The 26426-nt window shown below is 43.1% G+C and overlaps 1 protein-coding gene across 2 annotated transcripts in view; it reads right to left on the bottom strand.

Moving 5' to 3' along the window:
- The window catches only part of MOB2 (MOB kinase activator 2), a 156852-nt gene extending 135224 nt beyond the window's left edge, over positions 1-21628 (bottom strand). Inside the window, exon 1 of one of the 2 annotated variants that reach the window (XM_039538019.1) lies at positions 21308-21628. In XM_039538019.1, the coding sequence (XP_039393953.1) occupies positions 21308-21324 (17 nt within the window). In that variant the 5' untranslated portion in view covers positions 21325-21628. The remainder of the gene's footprint in view (positions 1-21307) is intronic. The other variant, XM_039538022.1, reaches the window with a different exon arrangement.
- Between the last annotated feature and the right edge of the window lie 4798 nt (positions 21629-26426).

Below are 26426 nucleotides of genomic sequence, written 5' to 3'. Positions count from 1 at the left end.
TGGCAGATAAAAATTGCCATTTGCCACACAAATGTTCCAATTTTTTCCAACAGAAACAGAGCCAAAACAAAAAAACAAAAGGCTGTTTAAATCAGTTTGCCTAAAATAAACCATCCCTTGTTACATGCCACTCCCTCCCTATGCTGAGGGATTTAGGAAGCCTGTATTGCCATGATCTGACAAGAGGTAATCCAATAAGCCATACATCCTCTCTCTCTCTCTCTCCTGGAGAAGGACACAGCTGCTTTGACCCCTCCACCAAGGCTTTATGTCCCCGACTCACTCTGGTAACAGCGCAGCCAGCTGTGCTGATGCAGCAAGCTTCAGACCAGGGGTCGGCAACCTTTCAGACGTGCTGTGCCCAGTCTTCATTTATTCACTCTAATGTAAGGTTTCGTGTGCAAGTAATACATTTTAATGTTTTTAGAAGGTCTCTTTCTATAAGTCTATAATACAGAACTAAACTATTGTTGTATGTAAAGTAAATAAGTTTTTTTAAATGTTTAGGAAGCTTCATTTAAAATTAAATTAAAATGCAGAGCCCCCGGGACCTGTGGCCAGGACCCAGGCAGTGTGAGTGCCACCGAAAATCAGCTCACGTGCCGCCTTTGGCACTCGTGCCATAGGTTGCCTACCCCTGCGTTAGACACTCCTTTAAACAGGACTGTAGTAAGAACAACATGCAAATACCCACATTCTGAAGGTTTCTTGTGCCACGAGAAAATCTTAATAGAATGTCTTACTTCTCTTCACCCTCACTTTCCACCTTCTATCGCCACTGGTCTAGTCCTGTTAAAACTTGGTGGGCTTCCCAGGCAAAACTCTCACTTGCCTGGTCTAATCTGGCTCTAGAGCTACCAGCTCCATTTGCCCCCTCCCCACCCCCAACGGAAACATTTACAGAACAAAAACAGCTGCTTCAGGATAAACCTACAGGGCTACATTTCACAATACACTAGAGAGCTGTGAAACACTGTTGCTGAGCGCAGTACACTTAGTTCTGTAACAAGTGTATCAAATCGTTGCCTCTCATCACCTGGTGGCATAGGAATAATAAAGATAAAGCAACAAACGCCAGAATGTTTAGAAGTGGTGAAGAGAAAGTTCTCGGAATGGAGGCCCGGTTGAATGAACTTATCTGCACCCAGCAATTGCAGGCATCTTCTGAGAATGGATCTTACATACTGTAACAGGGGTTCTCAAACTTTATTGCACCGTGACCCCCTTCTGACAATAAAAAGTACTACACGACCCCGGGAGGGGGGACGAGCAAAGCCCAAGCCCCATACCCTGAGCAGGGGGGAGAGCAAAGCTGAAGCTCCAGGGCTTCAGCCCCAGGTGGGGGCCTGTAACCTGAGCCCCGCCACCCAGGTCTAAAGCCCTCAGGTTTCATCTTCAGTCCCAGGCCCCAGCAAGTCTAACACCAGCCCTGGCGACCCCCTTAAAATGGGGTCCTGACCCGCAGTTTGAGAAGCGCTGCTGTACAATATGTTGCAGCACACCAGGAGGAAGGGAATAAATTAACAGTTTCTATTTCTGTACATTTCATGAAAGACCTTCCCCTTACCTTACAGTAGGGAGTTGGCTTGTTTTGGGAGTTAAGACTCATATAGCCACATAGCAAGGCTTCTGGGAACATAAGGCAGTGGATACAGTTAAACACTGCACATCCCAGTTTCACTTTCCCAAGTCACGTGACCAGTGGACTACCACTATCTGGTGCACAAAGGAGAGACCTGTGATGGAGGGGGGTTCTTTACCATTGTTCTTCTAGAATCAGGTGCTCTTAACAAGATTTCACTGCACATATAAAAGCAGCATCAATCAACGGGCAAAAAAAAAATGTTTTGTGCACTAGGTCTGCCTTTTTTTACATCTGCCCAGTCACACTGCATCTGATCCTACAGCCTTCCATCTGGACACACCATATTCTCAGTTTACTAGCTATTTTCTTAATACCAAGAGAAAGACCAGCGAGTGGAGACAACTAGAAGTAGGGAATTTTGCTGGATATCCTCATAGGTGGTGACAGAGTAAAGCAGAGATGGCGATGCTGCCAGACTAGATGATCATGTTGGTATAGTGTAAGACTCTAATATTGCAGAGTTTAGGTGCCTTGCTTTATTCACTCAGCAGCAGAACAATTTGTTGCACACATTAAAAACAGAATGCTAATCTAATTTAAGATAAAAAAAGATTGAAATGCAATGCAAACTGCTGCTCCAGTCCAAAAATACTAATCAGTTTACAAAGCCTAAATCTTAGACTGGTGCTATACATTTCTGGATACTGTGCCAGAGCTTATGTTAAATATAGCCATTTCACTATCACTTTACAAAAAAGTGCCCACTTTTAAAACTTCAATATTTGGTCATATATTAAACAAAGTTTTTCCTTTCATTGGAAGCCAGTTTAACAATCTGACAATGGATGCTATACTATTACTGTCACTTCCAGCAAGAGAGTCACCAGGAGTAGGCAGCTCAAATGCTTAGTAAGTAAAAGTTGTATATATCTATACTGAGTAGTGCAGCTAAGCTGGATTTTGCAGACTTGCTCACCTCAGCAAACTTGCACATATAAAATACATAAATAGAGTCATATGTAGGGTAAAATTTAAGTTTCCTGTCCTAGACACTTTTTCTCTGTAGTTACCTGCGGTTATGTAGTTTCATAATAAGACTGAATACTCACACCACTGTCAGACTGTTTTATTCTTACTATGTATGCTGAGGCAATCCCCAAGATCACATGCTAACTGAAAAAGGATTATATATCCTGGAAAAATATTTCAAAACTAGCTAAAAATCAACCACCAGCAACAGGCAAGAGAACTCATAAGCAACACGTGAACATGTGCATTTCTATCCCAGCACTGAACAAGTATGTTGGCTGCAAGAATGAGACTTCCTCCAGCTACATTTTTAACAGACCTGTTGTAGACAAGAAAACAGCAAACAGGATGTGTGCAGGAGGTATTCTGCACACATGTTACCAACTTGTTTCTGTAAGGGAGAGATTCTGGAGCTTTGGGAAGGCAAGAAAGGAAGGACAGCTTCAAGCCTAGAGCTTTACATATTGACAAGACAGACAAAAAGTTAACAAGGGGAAAAGAGTGACAAGATTATGCTTAGAAAAGCTGTTGGCTTAGGCAAGTAGCCCTGCAGGAAATATAGACTTTAAGCAGGTTAACTTATTTCCTATTGCTTCTGTGTGTAAAAACCCCCACACATTCTCAGTATGCATAAATCAAGATGTCATTGGCATTGGAAACACAAACCCAGCTTAACTCCATAGCTACAAGGCTTTTGTTAATCCCCCACTAACATTCCCAACAGGGTCCACAGCTCTCCTTTGCTCCTATTACAAGACATCTTGGTTTTATAACACACAAGGAAAGACCACCAAATTCTCCTATTAGATATTCACTTATGAATCTTTCCCTCATGGGTATGACGACAAGAACTGAAGTCACCCAAAGTTATTATTACGGGCTACAACTACTGCAATATCTTTACACATGAATTCGTTGTAAATTCTTGCTGTAGTTCTCATCATTTTGGGTACTAACATAAGTGTAGTTTAAAATACACCAACACAAAATATCCACATTAAATTGGTCTGATCTGCAAAAAAAGATTTAAGTTTTATTTATACATCAGATTTGTTCATTCATTAATTATGCCTTTTAAGAGATTTCCACGTGCAGGTAGGATTTACACAAGTGTTGAGCACACATTCATTTTTAGGGGGAGGATTGTGGTAAATAACCGCTGAACATCTTTAAAATAAGGCTGTTCCTTCAAATTAAATATTTAGGTACCTTGACCAGATGTATTATGTAACAAGCAATACAAACAGAATGCTGGAAAGGTAAATCAGAGTGATGGCAATCAACAACTCTGATCTGGTAAAAGTTTCTCTCTTGGGGCTTGGCTACACTTACAAATTTGCAGCACTGCAGCAGGGTGTGAAAACACATCCTCTCCAGCGCTGCAAATTGCGGCACTGCAAAGCGCCAGTGTAGTCAAAGCCCCAGCGCTGGGAGCGCGGCTCCCAGCGCTGTACGTTATTCCCCACACGGAGGTGGAGTACGGACAGCGCTGGGAGAGCTTTCTCCCAGCGCTGGCGCTTTGACTACACTTAGCGCTTCAAAGCGCTGCTGAAGTGTAAGTGTAGCCAAAGCCATAGCATTAGGCACATAAGCTAGAAATCAAGGAGAGAGGGTTTTCACACCCTTTTGACAAGATATGTAATGAATATACCCTTAGTATGAAATCCTCAGGAAAGGTACAAACAAGTCATTGGCACAAATGATCTGAGGAAAAAAAAGCCACTGAACCTTTCTTCACATTTCATCTCCTGGATATGTAAACTATTTTCAAACGCTTGCAGAGATGTTAATCGCAACTTCATATGAGCTTCTTAAATCCCCCTTTGCAAATGTCTAACTCCCAGAAGGGAAAGCATGGAGGGAAGCAAAGTGATTTTACAAAGCAGATGGCTTTTCATGACCAAGGCCCATATGAGTTGCTACCCGAGGTCTGGTGCATTTCTTATGAGAAGGTACCTGACGTCCTTGTATGTACAAGAATTATGGCACAAGAGATACAGGGCTTTACATTGTCTTACATTTTACATTTAACTAAACAAGTGCAAACCCTGTATGAACACACTTAAATCTGTTTACAGCTGGTTATCAATTCATCTTAATATAGTAACTTATTGCGCAGGAGAGGGGAAGGCAAGGAAAGTTGTAGATTTAAAAACAAAGTCTGTAGTGAGGAAAGAATTCTAAGGAACAAGAAAAGGTCATCTTTAATAGCTAAACACAACCCAATTATCTTATGATGTGGTCCTGTTTGAGGCAATCTCTGGCTGATTAATTGTTTGAGCTAGCCTTGTCATCTACAAGAAAACTATTCAGTCCTATGCCTACCCCGATTCAGCCAATTGAATTTCATTTGGTAGTGCAAGAGTGTCATATATACATGTATGCAGTGTTATGTAGCAGTGTTGGTATCAGGATATTAGAGACAGACAAGGTGAGTGAAATAATATATTTTATTGGATCAACTTTTGTTGATGAAAGACAAGTTTTCAAGACACACAGGGCTCTCCTGATATGAAGAAGAGCTCTGTGTGGCTCGAAAGCTTGTCTCTCTCACCAACAGGATTTGATCCAATAAAATACATTATCTCACCCACCTTGCCTCTCACATATACACATGAACACTTTAAATACTTTTGTATGTTTCCTACATAATAAGACAGTTTTTCCAACATTAATATAATCAGTGGAATGAAATTGTATTTGGCCTGCTTAGTTATGATTGGCCAATAACCTCATAGCTTTTCAAAACATGTATATTTCTTTTGTTTCTGAGTCAATGCTTATTTTTTATATATACTAACATACTTGCTACGGCATGCAACTAAGAGTTAAAAGTAAAACAGCTACTACATTTCCTTTCCCTAAAGGCCTCTCCTCACCACCCAATGGGGAAAAAAAAAAAAAAGTCAGAACTTACACTTCAGTGTTAAAATGAGATGAGCCAATAGCGATAAGTTATTTTTAGCAAAAGCATCCCGAGCCCAGGATCTCATCATTTAACTGGATCTTTCTGGATGCAGATTCAGCCCCATCAAGGGATTATAATTAGCTAACAGTGCTTATAAACAAACATTCAAGAGTATGGAGGTTATGATTAAACAAAAAGAAATGTTGACTGATGCCAAACACTTCAAATTCAAATATAAAAGTCTACTAAAATCTGATCTTGTGAACCATCAGTTCAGCATACAAGCCAGAAGCAGTATGTGAGCCAACAGTACATAAACTGTCCAGAAAGAAATACAAAATGAAGTGGAGAGGACCTAGGTCAACATGCCATCTCAAAAAGTGTTGCAGTCAACCCAGGGGAATTCAATATTAGACCTTATCCTAACAAATAAAAAAAATTGATTGCAGAACTAAATGTTAATGGTAGCTTAGGAACAAGTGATCACTACTTGTCACATTTAATATGTGCAAGCAGAATCGAGTCCAGACCAATAATATAAAGGTGCTTTAATAGGACCAACAATTATGAGCCAAATCATCTGGGAGGAAAAATTTATCAAAAAACCAAGTAAATGATAATGAGAAGAATTTAAAACCACGTTACTAGATGCCCAAAAAGCCACAGTCCCACAACAGAAAAAAAAAGACTATGCTCCTTAAAAAACAAAAACCTAGTTTAGAGGGGAAGTAAAGGCAGCTGTAAAAAATAAAATATACAACAAATGGAAGAAAGGGGAAGTTGATAGTAATGAGTATAAATCAGAAGTTAGAAATTGTAGAAAATTGATAGAGGAAGCCAAGGGACACAAGAATAAATCTATGGCTAGTAGCATTAAGGACAATAAGGTGTTTTTAAAAATATATTAGGAACAAAAAGATACATGACAATGGCATTGCTCCATTACTGCGAACAGCAGAGCGGCAAACAGAAGGAGTTTGCCTGGGATCCCTCTGAGCAGAGGTACGCTAAGTGCTGCAGTAGGGGACTTACTCAGTTTTGTTCAATATCTTCATTAACGATCTGGAGGATGGTGTGGACTGCAGCCTTAGCAAGTTTGCAGATGACACTAAACTGGGAGGAGTGGTTGATACGCTGGAGGGTAGGGATAGGATACAGAGGGACCTAGACAAATTAGAGGATTGGGCCAAAAGAAATATGATGAGGTTCAACAAGGACAAGTGCAGAGTCCTGCATTTAGGACGGAAGAATCCCATGCACTGCTATAGACTAGGGACCGAATGGCTGGGCAGCAGTTCTGCAGAAAGGGACCTAGGGGTTACAGTGGACGAAAAGCTGATAATGAGTCAACAGTGTGCCCTTGTTGCCAAGAAGGCTAATGGCATTTTGGGTTGTATAAGTAGGGGCATTTCCAGCAGATCGAGGGACGTGATCATTCCCCTCTACTCAGCACTAGTGAGGCCTCATTTGGAGTACTGTGTCCAGTTTTGGGCCCCACACTACAAGAAGGATGTGGATAAATTGGAGAGAGTCCAGCGGAGGGCAACAAAAATGATTAGGGGGCTGGAGCACATGACTTATGAGGAGAGGCTGAGGGAACTTGGATTGTTTAGTCTGCAGAAGAATGAGGGGGGATTTGATAGCTGCTTTCAACTACCTGAAAGGGGGTTCCAAAGAGGATGGATCTAGACTGTTCTCAGTGATAGAAGATGACAGAACAAGGAGTAATGGTCTCAAGTTGCAGAGGGGGAGGTTTAGGTTGGACATTAGGAAAAACTTTTTCACTAGTAGGGTGGTGAAGCACTGGAATGGGTTACCTAGGGAGGTGGTGGAATCTCCTTCCTTAGAGGTTTTTAAGGTCAGGCTTGACAAAGCCCTGGCTGGGATGATTTAGTTGGGTTTCATCCTGCTTTGAGCAGGGGGTTGGACTAGATGACCTCCTGAGGTCCCTTCCAACCCTGAGATTCTATGAAAAGATAGAATTATCAATAATAATGCAGAAGAGGCAGAAATGTTTAATAAATATTTCTCTTCTGTATCTGGGGATAAAACAGCTAATGTAGCTCACTGTATGGCAATAACATTCTTTCTATGCCACTAATCTCTGGAGAATGTTAAAACAGAAAGTACTAAAATCAGGTAATTTGCATCCAAGAGTTTGAGAAGGGATGGCTGAAGAGCTTGCTGAACCGCTAACGTGGTACCTCTCTGGAGGTGTTACAACCTGAGTGAATTTACCTAATCTCCCCACAATGTTCTTAGTTCCAGGCCCACAAACATACCTAAACTTAGTACAGTAAGATCTCCCAAAGATATTGCAGGAAATTGCCACAGCTGTCACAATGGAAACAACTTAAGTTTAAATACTACAGTGATTAAGTGTCAGAAGAGTCTGGGATATTTGTTCAATCTCCAGAAAGTCCAACTGGATCTGGTCACGAGGCCGGGGGGGGACGGAGGGGAGAGGTGTTTTAAACAGACAGTTCTGTCCATTCTCTCCCCCCAGTATCATGAAATCATTACAAGTATTAACATATGCTCTTTGACAGACAAGGTCTCAAAGTTGTGACAACTTTGGGCACCAGTAAATATTGATGCCAGGATCAGCCTGTGCACCTTTTATAGACTAAGCTGCTGTAATTTAGCTTACTTACAACATGGGTGTGGATGAAACGTGACAACAGGAGAGCTGACACATGGCTCCATAATAGGGACACTATCAGAAGTTCACACTATCTGAAAAAGCATAGAAGGAGGGATATTTGTTTCTTACGCCTACAGTATGAAGACCTCAAGGAAGTGCAAATGCTCAGAGAGTGACAGACAGCACCAAGTTAAAACTTGGAGCAGATACATGAAATTGCCATTTTTTTAAACTTCTAGATAATAAATTAAATGAACTACTGCACTTACTACTACTGCAAAAGTAGTAAAAATATTTCAGCTTGCAACTAAATTGGAGGAGAGGCTATTCTCAAATAGGAAGAAAGGATATTTCAATATATTTTAGACAGCTGTCTGAAACAAAGGGCCAGACATACTGAAAAAGACCAACGGTCCACCGAGTCCAATATCCTGCCTCTGACAATGGCAATGATGGACTGATTCAGAAGGCAGCATAAACCTCTGTAGGGGAAATTTCTTGCTAGCTCTGGCAGATCAGCTTATGCTTTGACACGAGGACAGAAAATACTTGCCATTTTTATCCTAGCTAGCACAAATGCAAACAACACTCTGGTTAATATGATCTAATCTTTACAGAATTATACTAAGCAAGTTGCCTTAGTGGTATTATACAACTTTCAGTTCCACAGGTTTATTAAGTATTGTGTTTCATTAGTGTTACATCCTTGCAACCCTTTTATTTAATCAGCTACATCATTGTTCTTATATTATGGTAACAGTAAGCTGGAGCACAGACTAGTCTCCAACATTCATTTAGGACTCTTCCCTCTTTACCCTTTTCTTTTGATCTTGCTAGTGTTCTTCCACACCGTGAAGAGAAGCAAGCATTTAGCTGAAACTTGAAGTCATATAATCTGTTTAACTGTAAGCAGAGCATAATGGAGAAATGCCCACTGTCCTATTTCCATTGCCACTGATCTCCCTTCTGACACAGGAACTAAATATCCAGCTTTACAGGTTGTGTGAAGAACAGTTGCCCTGACTAGGTTCTCTCCCCTATGAGAACTTGCCTTCAGTAGCCAAACTGCTGTTTTTCTCCCCTTTTAAAAAAAAAACAAAAAAAAACCAAGTTCTTTTTTAAAACTCTTTCTGTGCTGCTACTGAATGGTTAAAAGTCAAAATGACAAGTGTAACTCTAAAGTGAGGCAATTTAGAACTCCTGCAGACAAGGCTATTTCAAGAATGGGGAAACTTCTAGGAGTCCAATTGCCCAAAATGTGTGAACAATCTCTGGCAAGAACATTTAATAAGACCAAGTTTATTCTTCATTCAGTAGGGAGAGCTCACGTGGCTCACTGATTTAACATCTCAACAGTACTAAAACCAATGCGTCACTGCCAAGGCATCACATGCCTTCCTTAGAGTGTGCTATGGCAAGAGAAGCAGCCTCAGCTTCTTGTATTCCAGAATAAAGTGGGTGGAATACTACTAACAAGGATGTTTAAAAACTGCATTCAGTAAACAAGCTTCACAGCCTCCTCATCTTGTTAACTAGGGAATGGATACAGTACACTGCAGAAAAGGATACAAGGTAATACACTAGATCAGTGGTTCCCAAACTTTAACAACCCGTGAACCCCTTTCACTAAAATGTGAAATCTCATGAATCCCCTCCTAAAAATGAATATTTCCAGGGATTTCAGTTTAAATCTCCTCAGTGTGATGCTAACATCCACTCACCCCCTGCTGAAGCAAAACAGCACTCCAGAGAAAATGACCTTGTATCGAATTACTGAGGCACCTAAACGCTGCTACAGTGACTACCTCCTGGTTCCGGCTGGTTTGGCGCGCAAACACCTTGTCTTCCACCAGGGCCAGGTGCCCTACGAGGGACAAATTAGCCTGGACCATTCCCCACGTACAGCGTGGCCCCTGCTCACTCTGCCCCTCATGCCACCCAACTTCCCATCTGCCTAAAACAGGGGTCCAAGCTGCCACCTGCGTGCCTGGGGTCCCAGCTGCCTCCCTGCCCACGATGGGGCTCAGGCAGCTGGCCCCTGCTGGACAGGGTCTGGACTGCCAGCTCCACACTCCATGGGGCTCGGGCTGCTGGCCCCCACTGACTGCTGGGGCTCGGGCTGCCAGCCCCAGCTGCCCAGCCCCGCGCTGCATGGGGCTTGGGCAGCCGGCGCCTCCGGTGACCGTGGCTTGGCTGCCCACTCAGTGCTCCACAGGGCTCGGGCTATCTGCTCTGCAACTGGGTCACACCTGCTGCCTCCCATGCCCAGGGTCCTCTGGCCCCCATTAAAGCAATTTTTCTGGTGAACCCCCTGTAACACTGTGCAAACCCCCAGGGGTTTGCAAACCCCAGTTTGGGAACCACTGCACTAGTTTAATCACTAGCATTTCACTTTGAGACCTGGATTAAAATTCTGCCTTTGATCAACAACAGCCCCAGCATACAGAGACCTGGCAGAGGAGAGCTCAGATTTGCTTAATGCATCTGTTTAAAAATCCCATAATTTTGTTAATTTTACACTTCCAATCTCAACGTCCCTGGGCATCCAATGATTCTTGTAGACAGTCTGTCAGTGACTGATGCCACAAGCTTCCCATAGTGCAAAGCCATGCAGACTACAAAAACTTGAGCTGATCCAAACTGCCGCTTCCTGAAACTTGTCCTGGGCAGGATTTGATTCAATCAAAAGCTCCCAAACCTCCGTCTCCCCCAGATTCATTACATACCTGTTTTCGCTAGTCAAAACTTGCTTTAGATCCATTTATGATTTAATTACTCACATGACTAACATCCAGTTATCACCACATTTACAGTTTTGCCACAGAATGATTATAACAAGGACTTGAGGCCATCTCTGTTATCCACTGTGAGATAACCAGCCTATCCCCAATAATACTAGTCAGCGGCTCTCTCCAGTAGCCCGCTAAGCTAAAAGGAAAGATACATGATTGGGCAACCAGCAAAGAGAATCAGCTCAGTACATTTTGTTTAAATCTGTTAATTGTTTGTACTGTTCATTGCAAACAGCTTAATATAATGCACGACTTGCTTCTAGTATTTGCCGTATGTCCAGATGCTACGGAAATTGGCAAGCGGAAGTCATGAAGAGTTACAGCCTAGTAATGAATCTGCCCAGGTGTACCCATTGAAGGCCTGTGTCTGGGGAGGTCATTTGTAGGAGCTAAACCTAAATTAACAAGTACCTGCATCCTCATACTCTGCCCTCAATCAGAGGAAAATGCTGCCAACTGCTTTTTAAGAGTTTATTTACTTGTCATTGTATGCGACACCCAGATGGAAGCTTGAAAGATTTTTCTTCAGTTACTTATCAGTTAGTGGAAATATAGTCCATGCTTAAAATGAACTGAAGTGATAGTGGCTCTGTTTATGCAATACTACCGATGTCAGAACAGTTCTAGGAATAGGGGGTTTTCAGTAAACTGAAGACAGAACTTCATTTCTGCTTAAATCCAGACATCTTAAAATGCATCATTATGTATGATGAATATATGTCATGTTAGACAGAAAAAGGATTCAAGAAAAAGGGATCACAGTGACAGTAAGCGTTTTCAATACACACTGAGGGCCACAATCACCCCAGATTTACACCCTGCAGTGTTGTCAGAGGGGTTGCAGCACAGTGAGGAAAGATTTTGATTAAAATCCCCACTTTAACAGATACAGGGTGGATCAAAGTTTGAGCCCAGAGTGCGTGAAAAGCGCAGTTCCCCCCTCAAGTATGTTTAATTCACTTTTAAGGATATCTGTTTACATGTTCATATGCTTCTGTAAATGTTTTGTAGGAATGGGAATCCCTGTGCTGTGCCGTCTACAGAAAGCAAACAGGAAAGAAACTTAAAGGAGGGCCAAGTACGGCTGGATACAAGCAGTACTGAAAGTACTGGGTAGGAAAAAAGTAAAAACAGCTTCAGACACACACTGACTCTCTTTACAGGAAGCCTTAATTCACTTATGTGCAGAGTAGTGCAGCTGCAGTGACAAGAGGAGGAAGCAATTTATCAATAATCAAAGCTCAACACAGCATGCAAAGTCATTAATGTCTCAGAAGCACAGTAGCGGACACCAAGCTTTTCCTGATATCCCTAATATAGTAATTGCTGAATTGCCTCGATACCATCAAACTGCATCTTAACCCAAGATCTTAGCATAATGGCTAATTTCCAACACTGGAAACTTAGGGGGGGAAAAAAGACATGGTGACCACTTTCCATCTGAACAATAAAATGGCTAATACCAAACTTGATATGCAGTTCTGTGGTGAGAGTGTCAGCCATAAGGCTAACCCAAAGTATCTTGGCATTATACTGGACTAGAATTTGACCTTTCGACAACACCTCGGGAACACCGCAATAAGGTCAGATCTCATGTCACGCTTATCAGGAAACTGGCCGGAACATCATGGGGCTTCAGTCCATGGGCCCTACAAACCGCAAGTATATATTCTGTGGCTGAATACTGTACTCAAGTGTGGTCTCACAGCAATCACACTCAACTCCTTGATACTCTATGCACACAACGTTGTGTGCATAGTGTCAGGGACGCTCACATCTGGCTCCCAGTTCTATCACACATCCAGCCTCCACAGATTAGAAGAGCTGCCCAGACATCTTGTTTCCTCAGCCATGTCAAGGCAAACATGAGGATCGCATTGCACGAGGACCTGCAGAACCTGCCAAAGACAAGATTAAAATCCCACAACCCTTTACGGAACTGCATCAAGGCCCTTATACTCAGTTTCAACGCTGAGGCTCAATGGAGAGCCACATGGAGCATTTCGACTGCTCAAAACAAACAGCTTGTCGTTGACCCTGCCGATTTTAAAGCGGGTTTTGCTTTATGTCAGAAAGACTGGTGCAGATAGAATCGCATCAGGACATCTCATGGGAGATGTGGACAAACCCTGTTTAAATGGAAAATGAGGCAAACACCTGTATGTGACTGTGATCACCAGGCACAAACAAACAATGGAGCACATCATATCTGAGTTATTTCGCTGGCAGCCTGAAGGACATTGCCACAGCAGTGAGCTGGTGAATGTGATGGCTATCAAATCTAGACATAAATTTGTAATGGTTGCTATCTACCCCAGCCATACAAAAGAAGCAGCAGCAGCTGAATTATTAGTCTCTTTCCCATGCCTTCACTCGCCAGAAGAGTTGCAAAATCCCACTGTGACCATCTTGATTAACTTTCAGTTCTATTATCTGTTTCCTTCAAGCAAAACTATATTTAGTTTCACTTTAATAGAGTCTAGAGATATGTAGAGTGTCCAGTGACACGTACAAAGTTTATTTGGGTGCAAAGAGCATAGATCTAACATGTCCTTAGGTATTATATGTATGAATGGGAAGTGCAGGTCTGTGTTTTATGAGTATTTTCAACTCTCTCCAAATAGGAGAAACAGCTCATGAAACCCTGATTTTGCAGAGATTATACAAAAGGGAAACACCTGTTGTGAGGTCAGTTAAAAACCAAAATGAGCATATATTCATGCAGCTGAGAGAGGTTCTAGCAAAGCTTTGTGAGGGGGGAAAAAGTCACCTTATAAAAGAACAAGGTTTCCCTAACTAAAGAGGAATGAGGGCAAACAAGTTAGCCTTTTTATTGTCAGCTGATGGAAACGCTGGTACTGCCATGTACAGAACTGAGGGTAGAAATGTAATGTTTTATTTTATCCATATTGGTGGGAAGGGGGAGGACATTCTGTTGTAATTAGTTAGCTTCAAGGAATCCCTAAACTTAAAATACTTCCTTACACAAATGCCTGTTCTGCACAGGCCAGGAGTATATTGCTTTTAACCTTAATCTGTTCACTTATATTGGGTAGCAGCCAACACAAAGCATGCCACATACTTCGTCACTGTTCCTAGCTATATGCTGTATTCCTTACATTTAATGCATCCTGTGCAAGCACAGACAAAATTAAATCTAGTACAGTTGAAAATTAGCATATTTGATTCTTATTGGATTGTAAAGCCAGATGTAGGTAGAAGTGTTGCAACTTAAGTGTTCTTTGTACACCTTTAGTCTCTAGTTATTAGTGATTGAAAAAGTAGTTCAGTGTTAAGACCTCTCCCCATAATAGTAGTCTGTATATGCTACTGAAGTTCATTTTCAATTAGACACTACCTCAAGAATACACAGCTTTCTAATAAAGAACTCCTGCATTCTCATAAGTCTTCTTACAGTGCTGAAGTTAGTAGTATGCAATTCTGGTTTTGTTAACTAGCGTCAGACTCTACAAAGCAGCAATGCTACCACTCCACAATTTTACAACTCGCAGGATGTTATAGCCTTCCACACAGAGGCCTGAAGAAGGAAGAGAAAGTCGGTCAGAAGCTTGCTAGTGGAAGGGAAGGTTTGCCCCTTCATTTTTACTTCAAATACATTGACCTTATCCAGGTAAATGTAAAATCATGGAACCCTTCTACACTAGAGGACTGGATCTCTGCACAAGGTTGAACATTGCAGCTGAGATTCTCTGATTGATTCTTCTTCACACTGAACAGCTGTTTGTGTAGACTAATGCACTGTGTCCACACGTAGCACTTGCTCCGACCTGTACATTGTGCTACTTATCCCATAATTCCAGGAATAGGTATTTGGTAGCAGGTGTTTGCTAGGCAGTAAATTGTATGTACTGTGTATACATATTACTGTACATATATAATTTTTATACAGTTGCATGTGAAATTGTATATGTAGATGTTAAAGATTTTATATATAGGTGTCAAAGTTATGTTAGATTAAACCAATGAAGTAACCAAATGATTGTGTCCAATAGCTCTCCCCACTGTGAACGTATCATGAAGGGTAAGGGCTTTCCCCCTCAATTGCATTCAAAACACAGAAAGCCACGCATTGGCCACAGAGTGCTTAAGTAAACTGTTCCTGGTGTCTTATATGAGCACTGCTGACTTCAGGTGCCCATGCTCTAAGATAAGGGGCTTGGTTTATATTCTATAACATCTCTGTATTTTGTTGAACTATTTCCTCTTCTCATCACCCTCTAAAAGTCAGATACAGGAGTGAAGGGAGGACAGCCCTCCAAGCTGGCTAAATATTCTCCACTCCCACACCACATGTAGTAATGCCCCAGGAGATGTACAAGTACTAGGGGAGAGAAGTCTGAGTAGTGGTTACTGAAATACCATGGATATGTATGAGCGAGGATTTAAACCAGGGTGTACAGTGCCCTCTTCAGATATTATAAGTCTGGGAGATACAGCCGAGGCAGCCACTTCACTGCCATGCCATTTCAACCCATGGTAAGGCACAAATTCATTTGTTGTTGTGAAATTAGCATGTGTACGTATGTATTTTGTCCCAGAGATAAAGATCCACTGGCCACAAAATATTATTGTAAAGTTTTACTGGATAATGTTTATTGTAGAATAAAAACCACACAATTAGATAGTTACTTTTAATAAGCTGTTGTGTGCTGCATTCCTCTGTGGGGGAGGGAGGGAGAGAGAGTTAGAATAAGAGCAAAAGCAAGACCAGCTTAGTATCACCTATCCTGTATACATCCAGGAACTGGTGGGAAGAAGTTGTGACAGCTTGGTGGGAAGATCAAAGGAAGTCTCGTAGCTACAATGTTATCCTGCTTGCACTGAAACAGTTCCAACTGAAGCAGTCTGGATAATTGCATTAAGACTTTGCTGCTTTTATAGAACCTCTGAGTAAGAGTCCAGTAGCACCTTATAGACTAACAGAGGTTTTGGAGCATGAGCTTTCGTGGGTGAATACCCACTTCGTCAGATGCATGGGTATTCACCCACGAAAGCTCATGCTCCAAAACCTCTGTTAGTCTATAAGGTGCCACAGGACTCTCTGCTGCTTTTACAGATCCAGACTAACACGGCTACCCCTCTGATACTCAGAGGTTCTACAGTCTTACTGGTACTGGAAATACCTCATAAAACCATCTGGACACAGTATTGAGACACTGCATTTTACCATCATTCTAGAGGACCACACTGGTACTGGGAATGTCACAATTCTCTACTGTGGATGGACTATGGATAAATGGTCAACAGAAAACAATATCCACGCAAGTCTAAGGACAGCGTGTGATTGCAGCAAACTGACTTAGGTTGCAAGGTCTTTCACGTGGTAAAAGATGACAGAACAAAGAAAAATTAGACAAGGAAACATTATAGTTTATTGCAATACAAAGACATTCTTTTTAATTAAATAATTTTCAGTCATTTTTCTTCCTCCACCTCGGTCCTTCCATAAAGCAGTAATTTGTAGTTAACAGGTAGTTGTTGGCAAACTGTTTTTTCTTTTAAATGTCTATGTAACATAAAGCTGCTCTGCATATTCAAAGTCATTCTTCAGTGGGCACAGATGTTACAATTTATTTATCAGAACCCAATATTTAAAGAGTAATCAAGGCTTGTGAGATTTACAACTGCATTTTCAAAACAGGTTTTGTCCTCTACAATAAGAGTTTTAAATTCAAATTAAAAAAAGTTTCACAACTGAAGGAACAATACCTTTGTTGCTACTTTAAATTGAGTGTTACAAATACAGCCAAAATCTTTAACAGCAAATCAATCCTCTTTCAAAATGAAATACTAAGTGTATAGCCTAGATTCCTGTCAGATGTCAATGAACACCACCATCCAAGCATCTGTGGTCTCCAATCAAAGCCATGGTACATATTTTCTATGTACAATGGGAATACTTTTAGCTTTCTCTCTTCTATTTATAAAGATCCAAGATATTGCACAACCTATTGTTCTATTCTTTCCAGACACAACTCCCATTGTAACTAATAGGAGCTGCACATATATACCAAAGAGAACACACCCTTCAACCAGTAACATTGTTATGGCAATGTTCAGGAGAAAGATAAGACATTTTCCAAGGGAAAGGAGAGACTTAAGATTTATTTGGGTCTTAAACCGACATGTGATTGTATGTATGCCAATAGCTCAGTTATGCAGCTTTTCCCTCTGGAACTTCAACAGTTTTAAGGCATTTGAGAGAACAACAATTAACCAGACTGATCACAGTGAAGCTCTGGTGTGTGGCCAGCCAAGCTTACTGTTATTTGCCTAATCTTTGACAAATTCATCATTGTTTATAGGCTCCAGTTTCTATTTCTGTATTAAGTGCTCTGTGGCCATCTGAGACACTTAGGCTGCTGCCCTCTGTGGTATGATTAGAACTTCCCCTTCCCCCACTTCCCAACACAACACTCAACTGTACAGGACCTTTAAGGAATAAAGAGGTCTAAGTGCAATAAATGTGAGATGAGCTGGAATAGTGGGAAGCTAGAACATGGTTAGCTGCTGCTGCTGCCGCCGCCGCCGCCTAGTTTATCTTTTAAACAAAGAATTTTCATTTGCCTTTGGAGCCAGTTTCTATAATGATACAAAGTTTAACATGTAGAGCACTTTCCACTCCAGAGCATTCAAGAAAAAAATATGATTGACAACATGAGGAAACAAATGTTCTTAGGAGTACTAACACATTTAACACAGTATTAAGAGTTTATTGAGAAAGAATTGTACTCTTTCCATATTAGTCTCATTAATACACAGGGACATTAGAAAACAGACTGATGAGGCTTAATATGCAGAAGTGAGAGAGGAAATTCATTCAAAAAAACTGTGGTGTTCCAAAGGGCAACATTTTGTTCTTCCCTCTTTGTGCAGGTTTTTCCGCAGCGCCTCCCTTCACTTACAAGAGATTGCAAAGAATTGCAATTTTAGCTGAAGATAAGGCAGACTGACATTTATTCAAAGCTCTGCTGTAATGAACTGAATACCATAAGCTTCTTTTTCAGTAAACAGAAGAGAGTGTTTTCACTTAGACACACATAGTGCTGCTGATGGAAGCACCCACGTGGACAGATCGAGGCCTGGTCTACACTAAGAAATTAGGTCTGTAGAACTACCTTGCTCAGGGGTGTGAAAAATCCACCCTCCTGAGCAACACTGTTAAACCAACCTAACACCTGGCATAGACAGCAGTAGGTCATTTTCCCCCTCAACCTAGTTACCACCTCTGAGGAAGGTGGAGTACCTACACTGATGGAAGAACCCCTCCTGTTGGCATAGGTAGTGTTTTCACTGAAGTGCTGCAGCAGTGCCGCTGTAGCAGTTTGTGTAGACAAACCCCTTAAGAGGTTGTCGTCTTCCCCTCTCTCCCCTTCGCCCACATACCCACTGTTTTCCTACTCCTTATTATCCATAAAGTCCACACAAACAAAACTGCTACAAACTTTGAAACAAAGAATGTGTCTCCAGAGTACAGTTAGCTCAAATTAGCACACTCAGATTAGGAGAATTGAAGCTAACATAGCTCAAGTGAGAGTAACCACATTTCCAAACAACATGAGTTACACACGGTGATTTGATTAGCAGCACAGAATCACTGGACTATCTTCTGATGACATGTTGTAACTCAAGTTATTGCATCCCCACTGCGTTCCTAGCTCAAGCTTCAGCAGCACTGAGCTTCACTGGCTAGCTACCTTGAGCTTAAAGCAGTTTTCTCGAACTATAGATTTGTGTGTGGGGAAAGGAGTCAAGTTAGGGGTAATATTTCAGTTATAACCTGATCTTACAGTGCTGTGAAGACACACCCTGTGACAATGCAAAAAACTGCAATGTACACAAGGTTTGGACATTAACAGAAGTATCAGGTAACAGCAAAGAATAAACATGTAATCCACAGACAAACCAGGACCAATGAAAATTAATGTAGGCAAAGAGACGTTCTCCACTCCAACATGAGTTCACCCACCTTGGAAAGATTACATGTACAGTGGCAGCAGTACACACTTCCAACAACCATAGAAATATGAATGATGAGAAAATTTACATTCTAACACAATGAAAGGCTAGTAACATCACAAAGTTTGGTTCTTGGCTAATTTATGATATAGTTTGTACAAAATGGGTGTGAAAGAACCATCTTAAGCCATCTAAGTCTTCTGCTTAAGTATTGGGATAAGCTTTTTTATTATTATATTATTATTATTATTAAATGAAGCTTCCTTTCACTTAAAGAAACTTGAGTATTGTTGTGTAGAGTTTAGATTTGTTTATATAAAGTAAATATGGTAGGCTCTAGTTGCCATAGTAGTTGCTAAAAACACGATCAAAAGAAACCCAATTACACCAATATCTTCATTATTAGGAAGTGATAACAGTACTTCCTTATAACCTGCCAGATGTCAGCTTTCCAATGCCTATCACACAAAAAGGCCTTGCATGTCTCAAACACTATACTTCTATTAATTAATTTGTTGTAGGAAAGCCATACTAACAATCTACCCAGAAAATGCACAGGAGTTCATACCCATTAGCTTACTAGTCAACATTACAGTTAATACTAGTTACAGACGTCTTGACAACTGGATCTAGAGTTGGACATATCCAGTCCAAAGAAATCTGTCTTCTTAATAAAAGAGCAGGGCAAATGCTGTCAAGTTTACCAATTATCCAGTTACTTCAGTTTAAGAAAAAGAAGAAGTGGAACTGAGTAGTTTTTCCATGTAAAAAACATACTACCTGACCTAGCAACACAGATAGGCTGTGATCCCATTTTCTAGTGCTGTCACACTCTGGAGGATGCAACACAGGTATAAAACATCACACTAAGGATCAAACTACTGTACAAAACCAACTAACTTAACACCAAGTGTCACTGAATCATAAACTTACCGCCCACCTGATTCTGCAACACAATTATTCAGTTCACCCGAGTACAGGTCATCAGCAAAATTCTTGCAATAAGCTATCAAATCTCTTTCTCTAGGACACTGATAATATATCAGGTCACTCCATTCTACTGTACATGTGTCTCTCTGGTGAAGATTTTTAAACATAAAACCAGCAGCAAATCGCTTTCTACCTTCTGTCTCTGTGTAATTAGCACTATTAATCCCATGCTATCCAAGTCCCTTGGCACGGCACTGATTTGATTTTAATCTATGCTGAGGTGTCTTCCTCCACTCCCCAGCAAGCCATTCAGATCAGATCTTGGCAAACTCCTAGGTCAGAGCTAAAGTTCTGCTGCAGAAATAGCAGTCTCACTACACTGATAGAAATGTGTTGAGACATGCAATGCCTGCCTTTTTTATATCCAAAAAAGGAAAGAAATTAGATGCTCTTATACAGATTAATTTGCAGAACAGGGAAAGTTCTTTTCTGCATCTCTCCTACCCTGTAAACAACCTCCACATAGCAATCAATAGACAAGGTACCCAAAAATAACCCCAAACATTTTACAAGCTTGACACAGTGTAGCCTTATACGCACATTCTAATACAGTATTTCTCCTCTCAATGTCACTGCAGGAGACCACACATACTGTCTTTTCAGCCCTGAACAACTGATTAGTCATGTATTTCTCTTGTCCCTTAGCAAGAGTCCCATACTATTTCACTGTTTTTCATGCTTCCCAACCTGGGTAGCTAATGCTTCTCAACATGATAGAGTCCCTTACCACCCTAATACTCCCCTCTATTCACCAGCTGCCACCTCTGAAGTGTAACCAACAGTCTCTATAATATATTACATTTTATGGCCACTATCAGATAGCACCACATAGCTCAGGGAAAAGTTAAGAGGCTTTCACTCTGATGTTTTTTCACTAATTCCTGTGTTTTCCATATCTCCTTGTATCCCTGTGCACTTCAAACTAGGCCATATGGTTGCCATGTCACCCAAAGCTACCCCATGTCAGGGTATTTCTTGCCACTCAGGGACCAGCTGATGGCCACCAGCTGCTTAGAGGCACCTCCTGACCCCAGATAAGAGGGAGAACTCCTTGCCACTCTTACTATCACCTGCATTCACAGACAAGCAAGAAATCCCCATGCCTCTCCACACACACCTGGCCCTAGCACCTGCCCCTCCCGAGCCAGACTAGTTGAGGAGAAATTTGCAAGGGACCCATCACTGTGGTGCTGACACAAGAGCCTGTCTCCACTGGACAGAGCAAGACGATTCCCCACCTACGACCACCTGCACTTCACACCCAGCCTCAGGCCAGCGCCCGCCAGTTACACCCCCCGCAGCCATGCCCCCAACCCATCCCCCAGCTGCACCCCCGCGACCCCCAGCTCCCCGCAGCCCCCGCCGGCGGCGCCACTCACCCCATGAGCCAGTCCATGGCTCTCCCGGGTGCTGCCTGCTCCGCCGCCTGCTCCGCTGCTGCGCCGCCCGCTGGACGCAGGGCCGGGGAGGAGCCGGGGCGGGAGGCGGGCGGGTTCCTGCGTCCTGCCCGAGCTCACCACCCGCTCCGGCCTCTGGGGCTGCGCATGGGGCTCCCCGGGGCGGCGGCGGCGGGGCTGGCTCCCGCCCCCACCTGGCCCCGCCTCTCCCTCTCCCCCCTGCGAGCGGGCGGCTCGGCCAGGCTCACGCTCCTGCCGCCAGGCTGCGCCGGGTCCCCTTAGCCTCAGGCACACTCCCAGGGAGGCCGGAAGTAAACACACAGGCCCCGCCCCCCCACTACTGCTAACCCGGAAGTGTACCGCGACCCGGGGCACTACGGGAAATGTAGTCCACGCCTGCTGGTGCTGAGGCTGGGTACACGTGGAGCTCCTGCTGTGCGGAGCGCGCCAGGCAGGGTGTCTTGTTTGGAACCAGAAGCCCCCATCTAGACTGCTGAATAACTGTTATTCCATTTATAAGGGCAGGTCTACACTACGGGGGAAAATCGATATAAGATACGCCACTTCAGCTACGTGAATAACGTAGCTGAAGTCGAAGTATCTTATATCGAATTACCTACCGTCCTCACGGTGCGGGATCGAAGTCCGCGGCTCCCCATGTCGACTCCACTACCGCCGTTCAGGTTGGTGGAGTTCCGGAGTCGACAGGAGCGCGTTCGGGGATCGATATATCGCGTCTAGATGAGACACGATATATCGATCCCCGAGAAATCGATTGCTACCCGCCGATACAGCGGGTGGTGAAGACGTACCCTAAGAGGGGTAGCCGTGTTAGTCTGTATCCACAAAAACAATGAGGAGTCTGATGGCACCTTACAACTAACCGATTTATTTGGGCATAAGCTTTCATGGGTAATTTACCCACAAAAGCCCATGCCCAAATAAATCGGTTAGTCTTTAAGGTGCCACTGGACTCCTCGTTGTTTTTGTCATTCCAGTGGCTTCCTGTTTAATAACCGCATGGGGCCATCACTGTGATGGGGTTTTACTTTATTACTGATTTGCCCATTGGGGATTAGTATATCTAAGAGCTGGGTATTATTATTTATTTAATTATTTACCATAGCTTACGGGTGTTTTAATTATTAATGATAGTTATATTGTTAGAAGGCACTGTGGCCTAGCTACTCAAACCCAGTGCTGGGAGCTAGGACTCTTGAGTTCTGGTTAGTGGGGGAGGGGTCACCTTGCCCCTTAAGTAAAGCCTAGATGCACTTCCTGTAGAGCAGTGGTTTTCAAACTTTTTTTCTGGCGACCCAGTTGAAGAAAATTGTTGATGCCCGTGACCCAATGGAGCTGGGGATGAGGGGGTTGGGGTGTGGGAGGGAGCTCCGGGCCGGGACAGGGGGTTAGGATGCAGGAGGGGGTCAGAGCTCTGGGCTGGGGGTGCAGGCTCTGGGTGGGACTGGGGATGAAGGATTTGGGGTTCAGGAGGGGGCTCTGGGTAGGGGGGCTGAGGAGCGGGAGGAGGTCTGGGCTCTGGGCAGGGGGTGCAGGCTCTGGGGTGGGGCCGGGGATGGGGGGGGCTCAGGGCTGGAGCAGGGATTGGGGTGCAGGTTTACCTCCGATGGCTCCTGGTCAGTGGGATAGCCAGGGTGCAGAGGCAGGCTTCCCGCCTGTCCTGGCTCCGCGGACCGCGTTGCACCCCGGAAGTGTCCAGCAGGTCTGGCTCCTAGGCAGTGGCGTGCAAGCCCACAGGCACTGCCCCTGCAGTTCCCATTGGCCGGTTCCCAGCCAATGTGATTGCGGAGTCAGTGCTCAGTGCGGTGGCAGTGCGCGGAGCCTCATGGCCCCCCTGCCTACAAGCCAGACCTGCTATTGGCCATTTCCAGGGCACAGCGCGGTGTCAGAACAGGTAGGGACTACTAGTTTTTACTTGCCAGACACTAGGGTCCCTGGGTGCTGAGCAAGGGCACCTAGTGCCTTGCAGGGGACCTAGTGCCAGTACTGGGTCATGACCTGAATTTTTAAAACCACTGCTATAGAGCTGTGGCTCTCAACTTTCCAAACTACTCCTTTCAGGAGTCTGATTTGTCTTACGTACGCCAAGTTTCACCTCACTTAAAAACTACTTACAAAAATCAGACAGAAAAATCAAAAGTGTCACAGCACACTGTTACTCAGAAATTGCTGACTTTCTCATTTTTACCATATAAATTAGAAAATAACTCATGGGAATATAAATATTGTTCTCACATTTTAGTGTATAATATATATAGCGCAATATAAACAAGTCATTGTATGAAATTTTAGTTTATACTGACTTTGCTAGTTCTTTTTATGTAGCTTGTTGTAAAACTAGGTAAAAATCTAGATTAGTTGATGTGCCCTTTGGAAGAACTCTGTGTGCCCCAGGGGTACACGGACCCTGGTTGAGAACCACTGCATAGAATATGTAAGACATCCCTATTACCCAAAATTGGGCCAGCTAATAAGCTTAGGGAGGATTAATGACCCACCAGAGTTTGGCAGAAAGCAGCACATTTATTATACTGATAGATAAGCTCAAAAGAAGTTGGGGGGGTGTCACACTCACACTCGCATACTCACGCTCCCAGGACAGGCAAGGCACTGGAGATGTCAAGATCCTTCAAGGTAAGTGTCTCACAGCACAGCGATGGATGGTATGATGAAGGTAAGTCTTCCCGAGGCACGATGAAATGCAATGCGGTGAACCTCTGGCCAGGGAATCCGGGTGAAGGGCCTTCATGGGAGGTACAAGCTTGCGAGTGCCTCCTGAGCACATGGCCCCTCCCCCTTTTAAGGACCTGCTCTTCATGGCCTGTGACTAGAGATGGCTTGGCCGCGTCTGGTTGGTCACACTCCACCTCGTGCAGTGTCCATGCATTGGGCATGTGATCGCTGCCTAATCAGAGTGCCAGACACCTTGTCTACCTGGGAGCTCTTCTGATCTTCCAGCTGCTCAAGCAGCCCATTCATCCCACAAGCATTCCAGGAGGGAGGGGGAGAGGGAGGGGGAAAGCCACTTCACGGGTATTCAAAGGGGGAGAGGAGACAAAGGGGCGGGGGAGGGAAAGGTGGAACAGACCTTTTGAACATACAGGTTATACAGATCACTGCAGCTCCTACAACAATCCCAAGGACCTGGGTTACATGTGCTCACAGAGAAAATGCGGTTGAGGGACTGATGAATCTATTCATTTGTTTTCCACATTTCCTATAACCAAGAAAGAAAAGTGTTTGCTCTAAATATTTATACTTGGTTTTTGAAAAATATATTGATGATGGTCCAGTGCTTAAACACATGCTTATATTTAGTCATGGGCATAAGACCTTGTGTGATCAAGGCCTGCATTAATAGGCCCTGCATAATGCTCAACTGCAAAAATTGTGAAGAGTTGGAGGCGAAGACCTCATAGGAAAAGGCTTGAGGGGTTCGTTCGCTTTTTTAAACATCTGTCATTTAGTGCAGGCTGATCCATTCCAAAGGCCACAAAATTTCTCTTCAGAAGAATTTCTGTGAACTCCAGCAAGAAATAATCTCTGGCTACAGTAAATTAGCAGTAGCCAGTCTAAGAATGAGTGAGCTAGGGAAAGCATCCAAACCATCCCTTCAGAACGGCATCAGAATTTTAACAAAGGACTCCAAGGTACCACTAGGAGTTCTATTCCCAGCACTGCCTCTGACTTTTTATGTGACCCTAAACAGATCACTAGGACTCATGTTTTCAATAGTATCTATTGATTACTGGATGCCAAATTTGGGACACCTATGGCCTGATTTTCAAAGCTGCTGAGGAGAACCCACTAAATCTAGAACTGCTGGGTTCTATTCTTGGTTTTGCCATTTACTCAATGTATGAGCTTAGCTGAGTCATATAGCTTCTCTGTGCCTCAGGTCACTTTCCCCAAGTACAAAGAATATAATAATAGTTATCTAGATCACAGGTGTAACAGTAGCCATTTAAGTCAGTAGATCCTGACTTTTGCCGTGTGATGAGAGTATTAAACTATTGTAATCCTGACCCATGTCAGGCGACTGGACTAACAAATAAATACTACCCTCCTACCAGCACTCCTGCCCAATCATACATTTTATTACAAACAGGGGCATAGAATTATAGGACTGGAAGGGAATCAAGGCAGGACTAAATATTATTTGGACCATCCCTGACAGGTGTTTGTCTAACCTGCACTTGGTGAAAACGTATTAATTAGTCCCTTTATGGTATAAGAGTGTATAAAAAGAAAGGTTTGTGCTTAAAGCACTGGACTAGGACTCAGGATATCTGGGTTCAATTCCTTGCTCTCCCACCAGATTTTCCTATGTGACATTGGGCAAGTCATTCTGCCCAGATTTTTAAAGGTATTTAGATGTTCTGGCACTCAGCATTGCAAAGCCTAGCTAAGTTAGGAGCCTAAATCTCATTTTCAGAAAGGATTTAGTCTTTTAAGTGCCGAAAGGTTTGAAAATGAAATTTGCCTAAAGCAGTTAGGCTTTATAAACACTGAGCTCCAGAATATCTTAATACCTTTAAAAATCTGGGCTCTAGTCTCTCTGTCTCAGATCCCTGTCTGCAAAATGGGGATAGTCGTGCTTCCTTACTTCAGAGGGATGTTGTGAGACTAAAACCATTGAAGACTGGGAGGTACTTTGACACTATTATCAGAGGGGTAGCCGTGTTAGTCTGGATCTGTAAAAGAGTCCTGTGGCACCTTATAGACTAACAGACGTATTGGAGCATGAGTTTTCGTGGGTGAATACCCACTTCATCGGATGCATGACATCACATGCATCCAACGAAGTGGGTATTCACCCACGAAAGCTCATGCTCCAATACGTCTGTTAGTCTATAAGGTGCCACAGGACTCTTTGCTGCTTTGACACTATTGTAATGGGGCTACTTCAGTACCCTAAATAGAATTCTCAAAACTTTCTCTAAATTATTCATTTGGGGGGCTAGGTTTCCTCTCTCCAAACCCTTAACTCATGGTGGGTCCATCCACTAAACCAATTAATTTCCCTGGATCAGCATTAGAGATCCCCACAGAGTTGCAGAGGGGGACACCAGGTTTGAAG

The sequence above is a fragment of the Mauremys reevesii genome, linkage group 4, assembly GCF_016161935.1.
Source record: "Mauremys reevesii isolate NIE-2019 linkage group 4, ASM1616193v1, whole genome shotgun sequence".
Classification (NCBI taxonomy): Eukaryota; Metazoa; Chordata; order Testudines; family Geoemydidae; genus Mauremys; species Mauremys reevesii.
Note: the sequence above shows the minus strand (reverse complement) of the source record. Positions and strands in the feature narration are given on the sequence as shown.